Raw genomic sequence first — 23,997 nt, 5'->3', positions numbered from 1 at the left:
TTCATTTATTATGCAAAGGCATTTGACTGTGTGGATCATAACAAACTGTGGCTGACTCTGAGAAGAATGGGAATCCCAGAACACTTGATCGTGCTAATGAGAAACCTATACTTGGACCAAAAGGCAGTCATCAGAACAGAGCAAGGAAACACTACATGGTTCAAAATTGGGAAAGGTGTATGCCAGGGATGTGTCCTATCACCATACCTTTTCAACCTGTATGCAGAGCAGATTATCCGAGAGGCTGGGGTCTCTGAGGAGAAGTGTGGTGTCAGGATGGGTGGAAGATCTATTAACAATCTGCGTTATGCAGATGACACAACCCTGCTTGCTGAAACGGAGGAGGACCTGAAATGCTTGCTGTAGAGGGTCAAGGACTGCAGCCTTCAGTATGGATTGAGTCTCAATTTCAATAAGACAAAGATTCTCACCACTGGACCAATTGGCAGCATCAGAATGGATGCTGGAGAGATTGAGATTGTTAACAACTTTAGTCTGCTTGTCTCCACGGTCAACACTCTTGGTACCAGTAGCTAGGAAATCCAAAATGTATTGCGATGGAAAAGTCTGCTGTTAGGGACCTCTCCAGGGTACTGAAGAGCAATGGTGTCACTGTGGAGACTAAGGTGCGTCTCCTATAGGCTATGGTCTTTGCTAACACTTGCTATGCATCAGAGAGTTGGACAATGACTAAGGAGGATAGAAGAATTGATGCCTTTGAGCTGTGGTGCTGGAGAAGAGTATTGAATGTACCCTGGACTGCCAAGAAAATAAACAGATTCATCCTGAAGAGGGTTAAACCAGGCTGCTCCTTGGAGACAAGGATTCTGAGGCTTCGTCTGACATACTTTGGACATGTTATAAGGAGGGAGAGGTCCTTGGAGAGGGACATCATGCTTGGTAGGGTGGGGGGATGGCGCAGAAGGGGAAGACCCTCTATGAAGTGGATTGATTCAGTGACTGGGGTAATTGGGATGGGTGTGTCAGAGGCAGTGAGATTGGCAAAGGATAGAGCAAGGTTTAGGGCTGTTGTACATAGGGTCGCTATGAGTCTCAATAGACTCGACGGCACATAACAACAACAACATACTTAATGACATATTCAGTCATATTTCTATGGCCTGAAAGAAACATATAATCCAAATTGTTCACATAATTCTATTTGACTTTGGTTTATAAAAGTAAAAAAAGAATTTCTGATAAGATGGAACAGGAAGTTGTGGTGAATATTCCTGCAAAGGGACCAACCTCAGGAGGTTGTAATAGTAAAGTCTAAATGGAAAAGCATGTATAAATCATGTGCTTTCCAAACTGACTATACATAAAAGTTCCCTAAGGAATTTTTTGCCAATTCTGAATGTCACCCACTTGTTAGCAAAGCTCCTTTTATTATGTACATATAGTATTAACATCTTAAAAGCAAAGTACCTTCTAAAAATCAGTTTGTAGTTTTCATCATTTACACTTCTATGCCCTATCAATCTGGTCTACATGACTTTATCTGGTTCTCTATCCCTTTTGTAATGTCTATTGTGCAAGTGTCCTTTCTGTGTCAAGTGAATATCCTTGTGTCTGATAAGATGAAGCTATGAGGCTGCCACTCATATCAAAAGGTCTCTTATCCAAGAAACCAGAAAACCAAATATATGGATGTTCCTCTTCCCCCTTTTTAAATTACATTGATATAAATGGAACTTTAGTAGTGTTGTTATTGTTAGGTACCATCCAGTTGAGTACGACTCATAAACAACTCTGTGAACAATGTGAACCCTGTCCTATCCTGTGTCATTCTTACAATCACCAACATTCTCAAACCCATTGCTGCAGTCACTATGTTGATCTACCTAGTTGAAAGTCTTCTTCTCCACTTTTGCAAGCATGATGTCTCTCTCTAAGGAGAAACCTCTTCTAGAAACATGCCCAAAGTATGTGAGAGGAAGCATCATCATCTTTGCCTTGAAGGAACATTCTAGCTGCACCTTCTATGAGACCTATCGCTGAGTTCTTTAGGCAGTCCATGGATATTTAGCACTCTTCTCCAACACCACATTCAAAGGCATCAATTTTTCTTCTATCATCCTTGTTCATTGTCCAGCTCTCAGATACATAAGCAAGTGAATAAAAAGACCATATCCTGAATCAGGGACACCTTAGTCCTCAAACTGTCATCATTGCTCCTCAATAATTTGAACAGGTTCCTGACTACAGACTTTACCACTGCAATGTATCTCTGGATTTCCTGATGAAGTGTATTGACTGTGGATCCAAGTAAGATGAATTTGTTGACAATTTCAATCTTTTCTCCATCTACCATGATGTTGCCTAGCAGTCTAGAGGCTAGGATTTTTATCTTTTTAATGCTGAGATGCAATCTTTCTGTAAAATGTAACCATCAGAAATTTCAGATTTAGCTGGCCTCATGACTGTCTGATTATCTCTTTTAGCTTTTTCCTTTTCTACAGCATGTTCATCATTGTTAATTGCTGTTGAGTCATAGGTGACTCATAGCAACCCTATAAACGAAAGACCTGAACAATTATATAACTCTCATCATTTCTCCAAGTTCATAAAGTTTCCAGAGGCAAGCTATTTCAGAAGTGGATGTCACTCCTGCTTCGAAGCTTGCTTTAATCAAGGAGCTCTGCCAAACACTGGCCACCATGGGTAGCCATTATCGCATTTAACACATCAGTGTCACAGTGTTCAGCATCACAGCCACCACGAGTTAGTTAGAGTTAGTTCAGTAGAGCAAATGACAGACCAGTGCTATATACCACTTAGAACGTTTGACCAGAAACAACTAAAACCAGACCCAAGAGACACAGGCAAGAAGGCCCAAATTTCTTTTCCAATTGGAGGCCGAATACAATTAACTCACATTCAATGACGAGTAAACATTCTACCCTCATCCTCACCAGAATCAGAAAACCAGAATTGAATACAACTGCTCCAGATGACTTCCAAACCTGGATTCCAGACCCATACTGGTGATGAAATGCTTTTTTAGATGTTGTTGAATGCTGTCGAGTTGAGCACAGCTCATAGTGACCTTATGAACAAAAGGCCTGAAGCCTTCCTATACCTATCATCAGTTTCTCCAAGTTCAAAGAGTTTCCAGAGGCATGTGGTTTAGGAAGTGGATGTCACTCCTGCTTCCAAATCTGTGTTAAAGTGGGAGCTCAAAAAAATACTGTCCACCTTGGGTAGCCATTATAGTATTTATCCCCCAATGGCACAAGGTTCTGCTGAAAACCCATCACAGAAAACCCAGATTATCTCATTGCAGCAAATGGACAGAGGAGTGCTGGGAAATTTTGAGGAATAGCCAGTTGGCCTATTGGTGAGAATGTTTGTTTTCTTTTTTCTTTGTTAATTTTTTAATTATTATTTTGTATGTGTCTGTCTGTGTACTGTAGATCAGATCTGACTGGTACAGGAGGAGATTATCCCTCCTTTCCTGGCAGAGCATCTGGTGGATTCGAACCACGCACCTCTGGGATTGCAGTCCAGTTTCTTGCCACTAGGCCACCAGAGCTCCCCAGAATGTTTGTTTTCTTGATGTTCAGCTTCAATTTATATTAGAGACTGCAAGTCCTTGATCTTCTGTAGCAAGCCCTTCAGGTCCTCCCGGTTTCAGCAAGTAATGTTGTGTCATCTGCACAACACAGGTTGTTGATGAATCTTCCTTCAATCCTAATGCCACAAAACTCATAAAAACCAGCCTCCTAAATAATCTGTTCTGCATGTAGATTAAAAGTTATGGAGACAGGTTACATCGCCGACACACTTCTTTCCTGGTTTTGAGCCATGCGGTGTTTCCTTGCTTTGTTCTGGTATTGGCTATGATGTCCCTAGTGTCACAACTTCTTCTAAACCCAGTTTTCACTTCTGGTAGTTCTCTATCAATGTACTGTTCCAGTCACTTTTGGATAATCTTCATCAGGATTTTGCTTGCATGTCATAATCAACATGCTCGAGTGAACTAATTTTTCTTCAATCTTTCAGTAACTGGTTTCTAGTATTTTCCCCTAAAATAAAGCAAATAACAGCTTCTCTCCTCTTCAGAGAAGAACTCTCTCTGACATACTCTGGTTTTAAGGGATAAATAAGTGCAGATATTGGGACCTGATATACCATACAGGGCCCAAAACATACTTCTATATCAGCAGGCTTTACCACCATTCCTGTGCAGTCCACATTTTCATTTTTTTTTCTTGTTTCTTTTGTCTCTCACAACACAGCACCACACACACACACACTACATTATTAAAAATCAAACTAAATAGGATTGAACAAGCTTAGAAAAACTGAAGCAATAATAATCTAATAAGATGAAAACATCAAGATCTTTTAGAAGAGAACATAAAAAAGTCTGTGATTATCATACAGAAGAACAAGAGTCCTTCTCTACTGAGCTCCTCCCAGTGTGAAAAATATGCTTGGAATAATTTAAAAATATTTCCCCACATCAGATAAAAGTAGAAAAATTTTCACTAAAAGTTGCCATTCACCCATATTTTGAAGTTATTTTATCAGCTGTACATTCCAAAATTCAAGAATAAGATCGGTAATTATGAAGAGGCATACAGGGGACAAGCTTAAGATAATTGAAGGTACATCAGGGCAAGGTACAGGGGAATATTACAGTATGTAGTTTTATGCATCCAAAAGGAAATACAGTGGCTAGGAACATAAAGTATATAGGTGATAGGGTGGAGAAGGACAGCATATCTGCATCTTTTAGTTTATTTGATTTTACACTGCCATTTTACTTTAAAATGATCCCTTTCTTATTTATAAAGAAAGAAAATAAAACGGGAGCATGTCTGGTGGTTTATATAGATATGAATTAACATCCTAAGGAAAGAGAGTGGATACTGCCAAATACACCCTTCACTATAATTTTATTTTTCCCTGAAGGAGAATTGGCCTTAATGATCTTCTGCATACTAGAGGATATTAGAAGAGATCATGTCACTGAAACATTGAATACTAAATGGCTGCTTCAAACTCTCTTGCTATCTAAAGCCAAGAATTAAGCAGCTTCTTATGTTCCCCTTTGTTAGCTCTCTATCAACTGTCAAGTTTCAAATTTCTCTTTTCTCTCAAGGTTCTCTTATCTATTACTAACTTATCTTCTTCAAATACCTAACTACATTAAAGTCTAAAGACAGAGGCAAAGAAATAGACTATTCATGAGGAGTTGTAACTCAGCTATGGTTAATCCTACCTGCTATAGGAATGACACTAGACCATCACAGGCCCATGATTGCAGGAGACTCACAGGGGATAGTCACAAGGAAGCCATTCATATTTTAAATTATAAAAACCAGATACAGAAAAGATAAGCAAACAAGCAAGGGAAGTACAAGCTTGTTGCAATCTTACCTCCCAGGCATTGTTGAAAAGTTTGCCATCACTTTGAAAGCAGCCATTACTTTTCTGTTTGTTGGAAAGCCAGATCAAAGTTTGTTTTTGAACTTGTTCATCAATGTAAATATGTTTCTTCATTCCCCCAAACGTTTTAAATGTAAAAGTTGTAAGCCTGTAATGTAAGTCACTAGAGTAAAACTTGGGTGAGAAAGAAAAAGAAGCTATGCAACAAGTTTTCTCTTTGGGGAATTGGATAAATCCTACTTATTCAAAGCTGACTTTATCCAGTTTTTATTGATATTATTTCTTTCTTTGGGGTCAATAAAATATTCTGAATAGCAAAACGTAAATTAGAACAGGTAACAGTCAACTGTGTACACATGAAGTTTTTCCTATATAACCCATAGATTATTTATATTTGATAACATGATAGTTGTTATGTGCTGTCAAGCTATAGTGACCCTATGAATAATGGCTCTGAACCTTGCACTACCCTGAGGCAACTTCACCATTTCTAACACACATCTGATCCCATTGCCATAGTAACTGTGTCTGTCATTCTATCTCATCCACGCCCTTCCTCTCTTGCGCTGTCCCTCTACCCTTCCCAGCTTGATGTTATTCTCCAAGGACTGCCCTCTACTGACAACATACTTAAAGTGTATGAGATAGAGTTTCACAATAATTGCCTTCAAGAAGCGTTCTAGTGGGGGAGCTTTGGTGGCCTAGTGGCAAGAAGCTGCAACTACAATCCCAGAGGTGCACGGTCCGAATCCACCAGATGCTCTGCTGGGGAAGGAGGGGCAATCTCCTCCTGTATCAGTCAGATCTGATTTGACGGTACATGCACACAAAAAATAAAAAAAATTTAAAAAAAAAAAAAAGCATTCTAGTTTCACTCTCTCCAGTACAGATGTTTATTCTTTTTGGAAATCCATTCCCTTTGCCCAACTCATTTTTTGAGGCTTTGTTTCTATATCCTTATTATGATTGGAAAATTTATTAGGATATTTTTACATTAATGTATATGGGTGAAAACCCCCATCCTCAGCTGTATTCCTTCAACATTCTGACTTGACCACTAGAAAACATTCCCTTATATACTAACCAGATAATGAGAGGAAGTGCAAGCCTTTTGTGAAAATAATTTTTTAAAGCATTAATCTGGGTATAATGAAAACGTTTACGTGCAATCAAAGATTCAGAAAAATCTTTTACAAAAGTCATGTTACTTCAAAATCCCCAGAGAACTTGGTCTTCCTCTCTTCCTGTTAAAATTTCCCTAGGGAACTCCTACCATCATTTAAAATTTTCCTCTCTTACCAAATATTTCCTTCCTGATTCTTCTGCCAAAACACACCATATGATCCATCATAGTTTTTGAAAGCCAACTGTTTTTGATAGCCTAAAATACAATATTGAAGTAAATTACTTTTTAACTCAAGAAAGTCAAAAGGAAAAGAATGGCGTAATGAATTCTTGAGGAATCAGTTACTAGACAGATCATTTACATTTCTAAAACTTAAGTTCTTTTTTTTAAATTTTTTTAATATAATTTTTTATTATTATTATTATTAAATTTTATTAGTTTTAATGAACATTTACAGAGATTTTGGGTTTTCATTCATTCATTGTTGCACTGTAAAACTTAAGTTCTGTATCTACAAATGTGAAAATATTAAGTCAGGCATTATGGGATTTTTTATAATAAATGAGATATACCATGTGCTTTCCTGGTTCAAAAGCTGGTTCTTAATTGGTAAGTACTAATTGCTTAACAACTTTTCCCTTCAGGTTACTTTACTTCATTGTTAACTTTCCTAAAAGAAAGCCCAACAAAATTATTGATAAACTTTGCCCTTAAGATCACATTTTACAAAATGTATATATACTCTTCATTTACATACAAAACAAATACTTTTATTCCAAAGAAACACAATTGCATAGACCAATATGATATTGTTGTGATAGGTGTCATAGAGTCGAGTCTGACTCATGGTGACCCTATGAACGAAAGATCTGGACCATATTCTATCCTGTGCTATCCTCACACATCTTGACACAATGAAAGCCCATGGGAGCAGTCACTGTGTCAATCCACCTGGTTAGGGTTTTCCTCTCCTTTGTTGACCTTCCAACCTTCCCATCATCATGTCCTTCTCCAAGGAATAGCCCCTCAGCAAATGCACAAAGTATATGAGGCGAAGCTCACAAACAAATATAGCAAATAATAATTAACCATCTATAACTAATATTGATATAATGATAAAGAGAGTAGCTTGGAAAAATATTGAGTTATTTTTTTAAAAGAATTTTTCATTTGAAGCATTTCCTTTCTAAATTATAAAGGTAAATATTTGGACAATGACTGTGCAGATGTTGGAAACATTTAAGTAAGAAAGAAAACATAACTAAGACTTAGAATATCTCAGTTAATATCTACTTTTCCTCATAAGATACTCTTCAAATTATAGCTTTATCATATCTTGGTTTTAACAATAACCATTTTGTGGAAGCTACTTATCTCACCATTAGATAAGAAAAAGGTGGCTTTAGATTTAACTTCTTCTGTCAACTGCCCAGTGGATTTCAGATAGTCAAGAACATAGGTGTCAGATGCTAGTAGAGCAATATTCTGCTCTCCACATCCATGGGGCATTTGGAGAAGATTCTCCATGTTTTGTATTGCCAGTCCAAGAATATCCCCTAAAATTGAAAAAGAATAGAAACAAACAAACAAAAAAAATCAGAATTGCTTAAATCATCATCTCAACATTTAGTAACTACAGATAAAGAGACATATTGAAAGTTAAGAAAACAATTTAAATTTAATTCAAAAAAGCTTTAAAGAAGTAAGGGGCTGTACTGCCAAACCAAAGGCAAATGGTTTCCATCCACTAGACGCTCCATGGGGGAAAAATGGACAATCAAGTCCAGTGAGATTTGCAACCTTTATAAATCCACTGAAGGTCAGGTACAAGCCAGTTTCAAGTTGAGAGCACATAGCAACAACAAACAAAAAGATAGTCATAAATGATAAATGGCTTCTGGTATGAAAACATTTCTGAGAAGTTCAGATTCTCATTAGTATGATGAAGGGGTAGGAAGAGTGTTTGATAGTTTAGTTGCTTGCTTTTGGAAAAGCTGAAAAGCTGGCCAGATGAATATTGTAATATATTACTTCCCAAAAGTTGTTAATGTCAATTATAAACATGATGAACTTTGACTTTTGAAAAAAAATCTTTTACTAAGGAAATTCTGAAATCTTTGGCAGGCAAAGTTCTGATTCCTCAAGAGGGTAATGCAATGTTTTAACTTTTTGAGCTATAATGGAATTATGAGTTTCTGAATTCCAGAAATTTCTCCTCTGCCAGAACTAATGTTTTATAACAATACCAGTTTGGAAACAATATTTAAATCCCTCTAGGTTTAGTATAAAGTAAAATAAAGGAGTTGTTATTTGAAGAAACAATTTATAAAAGCCACCTCTACCAAGTTTTCCAATAATTTTGAAACAAAATTTACTCAACTTACCCACAACAGTGAAAAAGGCCCTGGCAGATCCTTCGACTACATTGTTAGGCAAGTCCAAAACTATCTGTCTGGAGGCTTTATCACCTGAAAAGAAAACAGTCAAGTGTCAAAAAATAACATGTCAACTTTCTTTTAAAAACAGTAGCAGCAGATTTAGAAGACAAAAGTGTTAAGATTCAGATTCTATAATTTATTTTTACTTTGTATGTTCCTTATCAGAAGATATTAAATTGAAGTTTAGAGTGAGCTCACAATAGGAATACACTTAAAAATGATAACTCAATGATATATTAGACAATAGCTTCATTTTCAAATAATTTACAATGAAAATTATTAATGTCTCAGTAGTTAACCTAAAGGCTGGATGTTTGAGCCCATCCAGAGGCACCTCAGAAGAAAGTGTTGGTAATCCATTTAAATAAAAAATCAGGACTAGAATCCCCAAAAGAAATGGTGGATTATAGGTGGACTCATAGAAATAAGAACTACAGGGAGGAAAGGGGAACAACATGATAACACTTCAAATCTTGAAACTAGTATTTTTGAACAAAATGTATATGCATGGTGAATGGAAAATCAATTTGCCAAGTAATTCTTTACCCAAATAACAGTATACAAAAATAAATAAACGCTAAAATAAAACCCAAAGAAACCTCCAAACCTAGAGAATACAAATGTACTGTGGTATACATAGGGTCATGATAACTGGAACTCAATTTATCAACAACTGGTCTTTTAAAAACTATTGATAAGACATTAAAATCTACTCACTATAAATGGTGGCTAAGAGACCTCTGGTAGCTTACTAATAAAGAGTTGCCCTGCCAACCCAATGGTACACAGTTCAAATGTACCAATTACTCCATGAGTAATTGATGAGCAATCTCCTTACATGAGATTTACTACCTCTGAAAACCCACTGGAGGATCAGCTAGCTATGGGTCTGTTCTGACTGGATGTTATGTAACAGCAATATAATATAGTAGGCATGAAAGAAAGAAAAAAAAATGTGAAGACTTCTGTTGGAATCAGATTACCATCATGACAATTCTTTTCTTTTTTTTCTTTTTTTTAGTGTGTGTGTATCATGATGGTCATACATAAAGCAGGAGTTTGAGAGACAGTGATTTATCTAAGGGCTGTCTGGCCCTAAGGGTATAATCAATCAATTAATTAATCAATCAAATAAACTAGAACCTTTGTCCTCAAGTCAATTCTGACCCATGGCAATCCCTGGCCTTTTTTATCAGTGCTCAAAAAGTGGCTTCCAAAAGTCAACTTTCTGCCTAGTGTTTAAGTACAAAAATTTTAGGCCATTGGGATCTTAAGAACACAAGAAAATAACACTCATAATTCTGATGTCTCACTACTTAACACTGTAACAAGAGAAATCAAGAATATACAGATAGGGAAAAATGGGCTAAAACAGACCAAAGTTACAGTTGACTTGAAAAAAAAAATCTCATAAATATCCCTTTTTGACTGAAATGACACATGAAATTAGGGCATGGAATAAGTAATCCTCCATAAAGAATAGAGAATAAATCACTAGGTAGATGTTATGTTACTCAAACTAATATGCAAGAAGAGGAAATAAATTTACTCTGCTGTTATATTTTCCTTAGAACTCTTTTGAACATCTCAACAATCCTCTTACCTTTTGTACAGATAAGAAAACTTTGAGTCATTTCTTTTTCAATACCTTCAGGCTGTCAATGAGAAAACAAAGACATACAGTAAATATTGAGAATGCATCATCTTTCCATAAAGGAAAAATCACAGAGCCTCAGTGCATACAGATATGGCTGGTATATATTTGGATCAGGGAGATGTCCAATTCATTGCACCCTTCTGTTTATATTTACATGTCCCTGTTTATTATCAGCACCCATTTAATGAGATGGGACACTTTCTGTTCCACTGATCCTTTGTAGAATCTCGGTGGACAAATAAATATTTTTAAGAGTAAGAATGTTAAAAAAAAGAGTAAGAATGTACAAGATACTAGAGGAGAATATTCCTTTGATAATCATTAATATTTTTAATAACAATGAAGATTACACAAGAATCATTATATTAGATTTGAGAATCAGTTTAAGCAAGAAGAGGGGAAGGGAGAGAAGTCTGGGCACAGGAAATATCAAAATCCAGGTTCAAATGAAAATTTATCAATATTTGCTACAAGTATTAATTCTATTATCTTATTAATTTAACAAAAATGAAATCAGCTGCTTTTTCAATGAATTTTATATTACTTGCCCTTCAGGAAGGGGTAGGATAAAATAATAGAAATTAGAATTACAGAAGGAAGTGGGGAAAGTGTGATTTTTTTTACATAAGGTTTGTACGTTTGACTACATAAGGTATTGTAACTTAATTGTAACTTTATTGTCATCAAATAAAATGTGTATGAGTGATCAAATGAAAAACAAATGCTTTCTAATCTTACACTGAAATCAGTTTTTAAAAAGTCACAAAATGTCTTGAATCAAAAGTATGACATATTATTCTCAATAAGAAGTGCTTTAATATTTGACCTGTTATATATGCTTCCTTACCAAGAAGAGCTTGATATTTCTGCACATACATACCTCTACCAGTAAACTCTTCACGACGGTATCTTTCCATCTTACATTGTGTTGCTCAGGTGCTTGATTAGCGCAACCGCTACTTTGTTTGGATTCACCAACTACAGTAATGTTCACTTCACCTGAAAAAGTCCCCAAATAAAAGTGAAATAGACCTTTGTCCTGTCTATAACGGGAAATGATTAGAATTTGTGAGCTACTTCTTAAATTTGTTGAGCTGTATAGGATAAGTGCAAAAGAGGAAGACCCGGGATGAGGTGGATTGACGTAGTAACTACGGTGATGGGATAAGTGTGTCAGAGATGGTGAGACTGTCTCAGGATAGGACAAGGGCCAGAGCTATTGTGCATAGGGTCTTTACAAGTCGTTGTCGATTTGACGGCACATAACAACAACATAAGGTAAGGAGGGACCTCTGGAGGCTTAGGGTAAGGAAGGGTGAAAACAAGTTTCTCCTTGGAGGCAAGGGTTTTGAAGCTTCATCTTGTATACTTTGGGCAAGTGACCAGGAGGGACCAGTCCTCGGAGAAGGACATGTTTGGAAGGGTGGAAGGATAGCATAGGAGAGAAAGATCCCGGATAAGATAGATTGACACACTACTTGGGGCAATGGAATTAGTTTGTGATGGAGTCAGTGAGACTGGCTCAGAATAGAGCAGAGTGAGAGGGAGGGGCTTAAACATAGGGTCACACAATTTGATGGGTGCAGGGAGAGGTAGGTAAAGGAAAGGTAAAAGGTCCAGAGTGAAATATAATGTATATGAACTTTATGAACTTTGTATGTAAACCAGTATAAAATTAAAAAAAAAAAAGATCAGAGCAGGGTTCACAGCTATTGTACATAGGGTCTCTATGAGTCACAGGCAACTCGATGGCATATAACAAGAACAATCCAAAGGGACATGGTTGAATCTATCAGCTGCTTTTCAGTAGAAAGACGGGCAGTCTCCTCTGAAGCAAATTACAGTGTCTGAAAATCCACAGGAGAGTCAATTTTGTTGTTGTGTTCCTGCTGTTATATATTATTGAGTCGGATCCAAATAGCATATAACATAAACAACAAATTCTATCATATTGAGGCTTGGACCAAAACAAGTTATTCTGTCTCCTATAAAGAGATAGTTTTGGTATGTCTCATTATGCCAGTTTCAAGATTGTTGTTGTTGATTGCCTTCCAGCTGAACACGACTCATAGTGACCCTATGAAGAAAAGGCCTGAAGGCTTTCTATAACTATCGACATTTATCAAAGTTCATAGTTTCCAGAGGCATGTTATTTAGGAAGTAGGTACCACTCCTGCTTACATATATTAAGTGATTAATTTATTTAATTCGAAGAAATATTAAATAAAAAATTATTTTCTGCAAAGGCATCTAATGCAATGTCTTAATGTAGCATGCGACAACATGAGTACATGCCATCATATGACTAGAAGCCTAACTTTGTTTAAAGTCAACAAACAAAACAGTAAGATATGATACACTGGAAAGGGCACTGACATCAGTGCTAATGAGAAATCAGTTGCTTTATATCCTTATGATATCACAGTTTGTAATTAAGGCTGATCTTAAGTTTCATTTCTTATGACAATTAAGATCCCAAAAGTTAATTCTTTATATTCAACATTACTTACCTTATTAATACATTATTAATGTGTATATTATTTTTAAGTTTTTCTGTTTCTTATCTACTTAATTGCAGAAAACTATTCAAGTTGTGTAGTATCCCCTATGAATTGCTAGTGTAATATTTTTGAAAACCTCATTTGAGAAACTTAAAATCTGAATAGGATGAGTTTTAGCCATATTATGCTGAGTTGTGTTTACAGAAGAATAAGTGGTGTTTTGTTTTGTTGTTGGGTTGTGTTTTTTTGTTTTGTTTTTTATTTCACTTATAGGAGACTCTTGGAATAGGAAAATGTCTAAGAATGAGCATATACTACTGGTCATTAGGATCAGAAGGAAGATGGAAGAGAAATAGTTTTTCAGAAATCATTGAGTATCTTTTTTATGGTGATAGAAAACTTGTCAAGAGCAGCAGTTGGCTCAAGTGTATCAGAGATGGTGAGGATGGCCAGAATAGCAGGATTCAGATCTGTTGTTCATTTGTTCGTAAGGTCTTCATGAGTCATACTCTACTTGGTGGCATCTAATATTGATGATTGTTGTGCAATTGAAGACACTGAATTGTGTTTGTAAAATATGATTAACTGTCAAACATATTATCTATATTTGGAAACCTAAAGGAAGGTCAATATAAGTTAGAACAAACTCAAATAAAAAAACCCAAACAAACCAACCCAAATCACAAAAATTTAGCAGTAAAATAGACTGAAGCCAACCACTACCACTAAAGAACCAAAATAATTAGTACACTCTTTTTTTAATTTTTTACTATAGGAATAAAGTATAATTTTATGATATTTTAGAAAAGAATTGTTGCTTATTAGTATTGTGTGTCTGTGTATTTAGCATCATTTATTTGTCTTAACTTTCCTTTCCTCCAAATTTTTAACTAAGTATTTTCAAATTTATTTTTCTATATTGCATTGAGATAATACTTTTCATGGTGCTTGAGCTCTTTCTAAGTTTTTAATATTATGAAATAGCTGATCATAATGTGGAATGACACTTGTCATTCATGCAATAATAGTTGAATAAAAAAGTAAAAATTGGAGAAATTAAAATGAAAGCTGGACCACAAAGGCATCATTCATGAAAATTTAACCTGACAAACTGATTCTAGGGACCTCCTTCAAGTTGGATTGATACAATGACTGCAGCAATGGGCTCAAGTGTATCAGGCATGATGGAAAAGAAACAGGATTGCTATGAAACATACTTGACTCAATGACATCTATCAAATATGACAGCATGGCATATTGTATTCAATTATACTATGTTTTTATGCCAATTAATGGTGATTTTTGTTGTGTTAGAGAATTAGATTTTAGGTAAGATTCCATTTTTAAATTCAAAGTAAAGAAAAAATAAAGACAAAAATGTAAGGGAGAAAATTCAGTTTGTATAAAAGATGAAAGGAAAAGAAAAAGAAGCAGTAAAAAAGTGAACAGTTACTTAGTGAGAGTTTAGTGTAAACAAGTAGCTCCTTACCCAGTTTTTTAGGTAGAAGAGTCCACACATATGTCTTCCTCTCTCCAGCTTGGATAATCTCACCATTCTTGCTTTGCAGAGTGTTACTCCCTGCCTCATAATCTTCAGATGGTTCTAGTCGAACAGAAATCTGAAAGAACAATCATAGAACTTTGAACAATACATTATTGTTACTCTTTTTTCTTGAGAAAAATATGTTTTATCTCACCTAATTGTGGAGAAAATTGAAAGATACCAAGTAATTATGAAATTTCCAGTCTGAAAAACCAAAATACTTGCTATGGAGTAGGTTGAAGCTCTGGTAGCATAATTCAAGTGTATTTTGCTGTTAAGGAAAATGTCAATCATCTGCGGTGATTTGAATTCAGCAATTCAACCCATTAAGATTTATATCCTTGGATATCCATTGGAAGTTCTCTAGGAGCTAAAACCAACTTGGCAACATGAGAGAGAGAAAAAGATGGAGTTGGTTATAATTCACTAAAGTCTCATGTGTGACAGAGTAGATCTGTGCTCTATAGTTTTCAATGGTGCATTTTCTGAAGCAGATCACCAGGCCTTTTTTTCCTGAAGCACCTCTGGGTTAAATCTTAACAGTAAACAAATCAATAAACTGTAGCACCCAGAGAATTTTCAATGTGAATCAAAGCTGTATGTTAATCATTGATGAAAAAGAAAACAATTGTTTTTGTGTGAGGTATATGGAAACATGTCTTATTTTATTATAGTTGTTGTTGTTGTCATTAGGTGCCATATAGTTGAGTACAACTCACAGTGACCCTATAAACAACAGTATTGAACCCTGCCCTATCCTGAGCCATCCTTATAATTTCTGACATACTTGAACCATTGTAATAGTCATTGTGTCAATTCATGTGTTTGGGGGTCTTCCTATCTTTTGCCAACCCTCTACTTTTCCAAGCATGATATCTTTCTCCAAGGAATAGCCTCTCCTAGAAGGATGCTCAAAATATGTAAGATGAAGCTTTGTCCTCTTTGCCTCCAAGGAACCCTGTGGATGCACTTTCTTCAAGAAATATCTATTTCTTCTTTTGGCAGCCCTGGGGATATTCAGCATTCTTTTCCAAGACCCCAACTCAAAGGTATGAATTCTTTTATCTCCCTTATTCATTGTCCAGCTGCTCTCAGATGCATAGCAAGTGACTGAAAAGATCATAGGCTGAATTAGGCATACTTTAGTACTCAAATGGACACCATTACTCCTCAGTAATTTGGGTCCCTGCCTATAGACAAATGCATTCCTAATGCATTTCCTGATTTCTTGACTCCTGGTACCAAATGTGTTGATTATAACATGAAGTCATTGACAATTTAAATCTTTTTTTCCATCTACCATGATGTTGCTTGTCAGTCCAGTGGTGAGAATTTTTTTATGTTGAAATGTAGTCAGTATTGAAGGCTGTAGTCTCTGATTACCTGCAGTAAGTACTTCAAGTCCTCCTCACTTTCATAAAGTAAGGTTGTATCATCTGCATATTTCAGGTTTTTGTTTTTCCAAACCTGATGTGATATTCTGCTTTATAGAGCCCAGCTTCTCAAATAATTTGTTTAGCATACAAATTGAATAGGTCTGAAGAAAGGATCTAGAACCCCTGAAGAACAACTTTCTTAATTTTAAATCATGTTGTGTTCCTTTGCTCTGTTTATACAATTTCTTGATCTAGGTATAGGTTTTGCATAAGTACATTTAATTGTTCTGGGATTCCCATTCTTCCCAATGTTAGCCATAATTTGTTATGATCCACATAGTCAAATGCTTTAGCATAGTTAATAAAGCACAAATAGACATTCTTCTGCCATACTTTTTTTTTTAGCTAGGATGTATCTGACATGAGCAATGATATCCCTGGTGCTGTAGCCTCTTCTCAACCCAATTTGAACTTCTGGAAGTTCTCTGTCAATTTACTATTCTACCTGTTTTTTGGGTGAGCTTCAGAAAAATTTTGTTTCAATGCAGTATTAATAAAATTTTTCAATAATTCCAACTTTCTGTTGAATTTTGTTTCTTGGGAATGGGGACAAATATTAATCTCTTCCAGTCAGTTAGCCAGACAGCTAACTACAGTCCTTCAAATATTGGGGATAAACTATTAAGCACAGCCAGGAGCATCTGCTAGCTGAAACATATAGATTGCTATTCCATTGATCATTTGGGCCTTCTTTTTTTTGTTTTGCCAGTGACTTCAGTGCAGTTTGAACTTCTTCCTTCATTATCATTGACTCTTAATCATATAATACTGCATTTGGAAATATACAAGAATATAGCAATATGCAAAGAAATATTATGGGCTATTTTTTTTTGTCATTACCCAGACATTTGTATTAACTTCACTTTACAGATGAAGTAATGGGGGCATAAAGGCATCATTCAATCTGCTGAAGGTCACAAAAGCAAAACCAGTCTTCAAGGTGGGTCTAAGGATATGGAAACCTTTGCTTTAAATTACTTCACCATCCTTGCATCCATTTACAGACACAAGGGCCATTCCCTATACTGACTGACACATTCCTCCTTAAGTTATACTTCACATGTTATAGGCAGAAACACAATTAATTTCAGGTTTGAATGAGAAGATATTTTAAAATTATATTGGAGAGCTAACTTAGTGTATCAGAACAATAACCAGTGCATATAACAGATTTTCAATGTCATATACTGAAGTTCCTCTACTAGTTCAAGGACTAATTTTATACTGTTAGATTTTCTTTCCAGACCAAAGGGAAAACTCACCTCTGCACATATATTCAAGTAGTTGAAGACAGTGACAATCAAATCAGATTGTTCATTTTGAACTAATGAAAAAGGTACAGTAGTTTCAATAAAAAAAGGCTGAAAGACTTCCAGATCTGCTGTTGATGAAATGCCAAAGCCAGCATCACCATTCACACAGAAGCCATTTGTCTCCCATTTGGTTATAGTATCAGGAATGCGGAATGAAATACTCGCTGAACCTGAGGAGCTATAAGGAAAGATTACTGGCAATATTGCTGCACCTCTCTACATCAAAACCTGTATTTCTCCAGAGGAAAGAAGAATAAAGAAAAAATATTAACTGCACATTAAAAATTAATTATAGGCATAGTCCAAAAAACATTCTACATCCCACTTTGGCAAGTAGCAGTTAGAGTCTTAACAACTTGATAGATGTTATTTAAGGTACAACTATTGATCTCTCCCTGCACAAAACAAAAAAACAGGAAAGAAAAGAAACATGGAAAAAATTAGTGCAAAGGACCTTGTGAATCTCAGCTGCCACAACCCTAAGAATTAGATGGCACCACACAACCAATAAATGCTTTAAAAGGGATCACAATAGGAAGTACCGGGTACATTGTGAGAAAAATGTGGAACAAAACTCAAAACCACCAGGCTTACTGACCTGATAGAGACTAAGAGACTAACTGAACCCCTAAAACTTTGCACACCCTTAAAATCTGAAGTGAACCTTCCGCTGTAATTCAATTTTAAGCCAAATAATAAACCGTTGTAAGGGAAACAATAACATCAGATAGGAAAGCGTTCTTTAGAAGAATCTACCATAAGAGATCAAAAGGGAATATTTGCCCAGAAATAAAGCTCAGAAAGTGGCAAGGGGATGAGTGAAAATGATAAACACAAGGTGGAACTGAGTAGAGTGCTGCTACAATATGAAGCTTGTAATCAATGTCACAAACCAGAATGTATATAAATTGTTAAGTGAAAATTCACTTTGTTCTGTAATTATCTACTCAAATCACAATAAAAAGTTAAGAAAAAAGATGTGTGTCTGACTCATGAACCATAATACTTTCAGTTTCTTCATATACACATGAAAGTTAAATAATGAATAAGGAAGACCAAAGAAGAATTGTGATGTTGGTAGAGAATATTGACAGTCTCATTACCTGGTAAAAGAACCATCAAATCTCTCTTGTTATTGTTCTGTGCTATCGAATCACCTGTGACTCATGGTGGCCCTACATACAAGAACTCTGAACCCTGCCTTATCTCAAGCTGTCTCACTGACTCCAACACACCTATTCCCATTAGCCCAGTTACTGTGTCAATACATCTCATCTTGAGTTTTCCTCGCCTGTGTTATTTCTATACCCTTCCAAGCATGATGTACTTCTCTAAGGACTGGTCCATCATGGCCACATACCCAAAAGATGTGAGATGGAGCTTCAAAATCCTTGCCTACAAGGAGAAAGTTGGTTTCACCCTCTCCAAGACAGACCTATTTGTTCTCTTGGTGGTGCATGGTATGTTCAATACTCTTCTCTAGCACCAAAACTCAAAGGCATTGATTCTTCTGTCATCTTTAGTCATTGTTTAGCTCTAGATGCTTAGTTAGTAGTTGTGAAAACTATGGACTTGATGATCAGGCACTCCTTAGCTCCTAGACTGACATCATTACTCTTTAGGACTTTCGAGAAGTCCCTTAAAGTAGACTTCCCCAATGCAACATATATTTTAATTTTCTGACTGCTTGTGCCAAGAATGTGGAGCCAAGCAAGCTGAAATTAACAACCTTAATCTCTTCTCCATCTGTCATGGTGCTACCAATTAGTCCACTGGTGATAAGCTATGTCTACCTGATGCTGAGCTTCTGTACTTCTAGGATAGATGGTCTCACATACTCTGGGATTGCTATCATGAGGGGCAAATCTCTGGAGAGGGCCATCACACTTGGATAAGTGGAGGTTTGGCTTAGAAGAAGAAAACCATCAATGAGATGGATTATCACAGTGTCTACAACAATGAGTTTAACAACAACAGAGATTATTAGAATGGCTTACAATTGAGCAAGGGTTTGTTTTGATATACACAAGGTTGGGTATAAGTCTACATGAACTTAATAATATCTAGCAACAAGTATAAGCAGGACATTAGATAAAAGCCTTGATAGAAAGATGTATATAAAATCTTGATTTTTCTGGACCATTGAGTCAGAACCAACTCATAGCTGACCATCAGCAGATTTTCAGAGGCAATAAATCACAAAGGAGGTGATTGGTCATTTTTCTTCTGTGGAACAACTAGTGGTTTTGAACTATGTACCTCTGAGTTAGCAGCACAATTCTGTGTCACTACTAAACAGAGATAAAACATTTTTTAAAAAAATTAAGATAGTTAGCACCTATTTAAATAAAAGTTATAGATGAGAAATAGCTAATAAAAAGATAGAGAAAAAGTATAAAATCCAAAGTGATATCAGTATATACATAAACAATTGGTATTAAAGAGCAAGGTCACCTAAAATTATTAATTGAGACCCTTATTTAATAGGAAAGAGCTGTTTTTCTAAAGCCAAATCTATTTTTTTGCTTTTAGCATGGATTTTTCTTCAAAACTCTAGCCTGTCATTTCTGTAAATTTTACTGTGTTTTGCTAAAATCAATAGATAAGTAATTAAGAGAAAATAATGACAGAACTTTAACTGCCCTTAACAGAATGATGAGGTCAATATGCATTAATAGAAGCAAAATGTCAAGAAGTAATATCATTTAGGAAGAATAAGTAAAGAGGTAAACTATTGTTTTCAGAAAGAACATGATCTTAACCAAATAAACCACAGAATATAAACCATTTGAGAAGAATATGTCAATAATTTGCTTCTGGACTGAATATAATAATGAATAAACCCCCAAACCTTACTACTATCAAGATGATTTTGACTTATAGTGACCCTGGAATAGCAGAGTAGAACTATCTTACATGGTTTCCAAGGCTATAAATCTATACAGAGCCTTATCTTTCTTCCCCATTGCAGCTGGTAGGTTCAAACTACCAACCTTTTGGCTAGCAACCAAATGCCTTAACCACAGCAACATCAGAATTCTTTGAAATGCTGCCATCGAGTTGATTCTTACTCTTCTCTGATACACTAGAGCTCATTGCTGAAGTCACCCTGTCAATCTATCTCATTGAATCTTCTTCTCTATTGATAACCCTCTATCTTTCCAAGTATGATGTCCTTTTGCAAGGAAGAGAAGCAAATCAAAACAACATTGAGGTCTCATCTAGAGGATATTATGGCAAGTGAAGTAAGTCAGTCATAAAAGAACAAATATTGTTTAAGATGACTATTATAAAAAGCTAAGTAAAAGGTTGTTGTTGTTGATAGCAGTCAAGAATGACTCATAGTGACCCTAAGAACAAAAGAATTGAAGTCTTTCTGTCTCTATCTTGTTTCTCAAAGTTCATAGAGTTTACAAAGACATTTTATTTAGGAAGTGGATCCTACTTCTGAAAGGTTTAAACAAATATAAAAATCAGTAAATAGCTGCACTGCAATCCCAGAAGTGAGAAGTTAGAATGCACTAGATGCTGTTCTAGAGAAGGAGGGATAATATCCTCCTGTACCAATCAGATCTGATTTTGATGGTATACACACACACACACCCAATAAATAGATAATAGGTACATATTAAGTTGAATGAAAGAGAAGGCATTATCCAGTAATGTGATAATCAGCACAGTATATCACTAAAGAAATGGAAGACACAGCATGGTAAAGGATTCATAGAAATCAGAATTATAGGAAGCAGGAGAAGTACAATTCCATTTTGAGTATTAAAAATAATGTAATTTAAAACCATGTATAAATATTCTAATGAAAAATTAATTTGCTTTGTAAGCCTTCACATAAATCAAAATAATACAATTTAAAGAGAAAAATGAGAAAATAACTAAATCCAGCTGGCTCAACACCTCCCTGATTAGGTGGCTGACCCTGACATTTCAAAGGACTAAACTGACCTTCTGTAATGACAATTATTAATCTCCTTCTTTCCCTTTGTTTCTTCAGGTATAAAACCCTTAAACTTCATAAATACAGTTATAAAAACATTAAACTTCAAGAGGACAGTGAAATAGTGTATTTCTAGCATCTTCAACTCTTGTGTTTTCTTATGTGACAAATTTTTGCTTCATTTCTATTCTTCAAGAGAAGAACTCTTTGCCTTGACTTTGAGTTGGCTCTGTGGCTTGTACTCCAACCCTCTATGTATTTTACAGAGATGGTGCCACTTTATTTGTCCAAGACTAAAGGAAATAAAAACAAGAATAAAATAGAAATACACACATAGGGGAAAAAATTAAAGGCTTACTTGGTACTCACGAGATCCCATATCCATGTCTCTGGGAAGTTTCTTCGTACTGTTTCTATTATGGCTTGTTCTACATATACGGAATTATCCACGAAGTTCTTACTAACTAAAAGAAAAGTGGAAAAATATTTAGTGAGGATAATACTATGTGACTCAGTTATACTCATGTGGCCTTTAACGACCCATGCTTAGTATGAATTGATATTAAACAATATAAGCATTTACCAGTGGGCTTCATTGCCATAAATCCTGGACAATATAGATTGACACAGTGAATGTGGCAGTGGAGTAACATGTGTTAGAGAGGACAAGGCTGCCTTAAGATAGGGCAAAGTTCAGAGCCATTTTTCATAGGATTGCTATGATTCTTTGAGTCCTAACAGGTACATAATCACCTAGTTATCAGCATTTCAATGCTCACATCCCTCCAGCTATAAAATAAAAGCAAATAAGAAAAAAAAATATTCAGCCTACATTGTTTCTTCACAGTTAAATTTAGAAAAAACAATGTCTATTTACCTCACCTGACACTCTTGTGTCTATCAAAATGCAGTCTGGCGTCTACCAATTCATTATGCTAGTATTACTTTTCTTTTACCCATCTGTTAGTTTGTTATACTGTAGTGAGTTGTATGGTGATATGATGCTGGAAGGCTACATCTCCAGTATTTAAAATTTCAGCAGGGTCCATCTATGGTAGACAAATTCTAATGGAATTTACAGATTAAGTCTAGAAAAAAGGGCCTAAAATGTACTTCCAAATCATCCAATAAAAACTTTATGGGTATGATCATTAACCAATTTAGTGCTCTGAGATGACCCTCCTAGGTTGAGCATGTAAGCATGTTGACAATTAGAAGAACCATGCAAAACTAGCAGCATTTTCTTCCATTGTATATGTTGTGGGAGAAAAATGAGAAACCTCTTCTCATGTGAATTGTTGCCTCTGAAAATTCAGTAAAGCCTCAGCTATGAGTCAGTTTTGACTAGATGATGCATATCAATAACAATATATATGACTGACATAAGTCAGAGCCAATTTAACAGGAACTAATAACAACAACAATATTAACATTGCTGAAGTTTCCAGTGGTATTCGTATTGTTAATTCTTATAAACATATTCTTTCATTTGCTTGGCTTCTAGGATACATATGATATTACTATTCACTGTTTCTTTTCCAAAACAATCACTTTTGTTGACTTCTATAATATTATATCCTCTAACCTTTTTTTTTTTTTACCCTCTGTTACTTCTTAATTTCCTCATTTTTTACTTGCTCTCAAGTGCTTAGATTTAGGTCTTTTCTTTTACTAAGAAGCTCTTGGTGTCACTGCTAATGGAAAGGTCAGCTGTAGTCTGAATCTACCAGTAACAACCTGAGGAAATGTGGGGAGTTTCCCCATAAAGATTGGCAGCTTCAGAAACTCGATAGAGGGTCATTGTGAGTCTGAATCAATTTAATGGCAGTAGGTCCCACTTTGTTGTCTCTCCATCAATACATGGCTTCAATTAGAATTTATGCTGATGTCTCCTGAATCTGTGCCTTCCATCTAGATCCCTCTCTTGTGCCCCAGACTTGTGAATCCAACACCATGGCGTACATTTATTTTTTAATATTTTACTAACATTCCAAATGTAACTGTTCCAAAAGTAGACTCATAAGATCTCCCTCCTTTCTCCTTTCTGGTATTTCTAATCTCTATAAGTGTTACCAAACAAAAGCCATTCACGTACTCAAGTCAGAAACCAACAATTATCAAAAATCAAAACTTGTCCTTATGAATAAAGTAAAAGCCTTCACTTTCTGTAACTAAGCAATAAACAAATATAGTTTGCAATAATTTGAAAACAGTTCTCAAATCTACCTATATTACAACTTCTACATTGTCCTTTTTCCCCCTAGTAATAACCTAAGCCATTGTTGTCAACTAGTTTACTTATATTTTCAACATTTCATTCTTCCAGTCTTAAAACAGCCCCAGTCTCAGCCCTGTTTTTCTCATAGCAGCCAGAAGTGTCCATTTAAAACACATTATAGATGATATGCTAAAAACTTATCATCTAGCAGGTTTTCAGATGCTATAAATTCCATGGGAGGAGATTGTCCATCTTTCTTCCTTGAAGTAGCTGGTTGTAGGATAAATAGATAATTAAGTAGATAGAGAGATAGATAGAGAGAGGGAGATTAGATAGATAGATGTTGTTGTTGTTGTTATGTGCTATTGAGTCGCCTGCGACTCATAGCTACCCTAAGTACAACAGCCCTAAACTCT

General features: G+C 35.6%; 1 protein-coding gene across 1 annotated transcript in view; it reads right to left on the bottom strand.

Moving 5' to 3' along the window:
• LOC102852896 (ovostatin homolog 2-like) overlaps nucleotides 1-23,997 on the bottom strand; it is a 75,453-nt gene that overhangs the window by 15,104 nt on the left and 36,352 nt on the right. The window contains 9 exon segments of the mRNA XM_006901756.1: nucleotides 5,389-5,545; nucleotides 6,697-6,778; nucleotides 7,903-8,079; nucleotides 8,908-8,991; nucleotides 10,565-10,616; nucleotides 11,499-11,617; nucleotides 14,609-14,738; nucleotides 17,361-17,589; nucleotides 21,722-21,819. Of these exon segments, the coding sequence (XP_006901818.1) occupies nucleotides 5,389-5,545; nucleotides 6,697-6,778; nucleotides 7,903-8,079; nucleotides 8,908-8,991; nucleotides 10,565-10,616; nucleotides 11,499-11,617; nucleotides 14,609-14,738; nucleotides 17,361-17,589; nucleotides 21,722-21,819 (1,128 nt within the window).

The sequence above is a fragment of the Elephantulus edwardii genome, unplaced genomic scaffold (assembly GCF_000299155.1).
Source record: "Elephantulus edwardii isolate Elephantulus edwardi_28Jun2011 unplaced genomic scaffold, EleEdw1.0 scaffold00342, whole genome shotgun sequence".
Classification (NCBI taxonomy): domain Eukaryota; kingdom Metazoa; phylum Chordata; class Mammalia; order Macroscelidea; family Macroscelididae; genus Elephantulus; species Elephantulus edwardii.
This window is presented reverse-complemented; position numbering and strand designations above follow the sequence as displayed.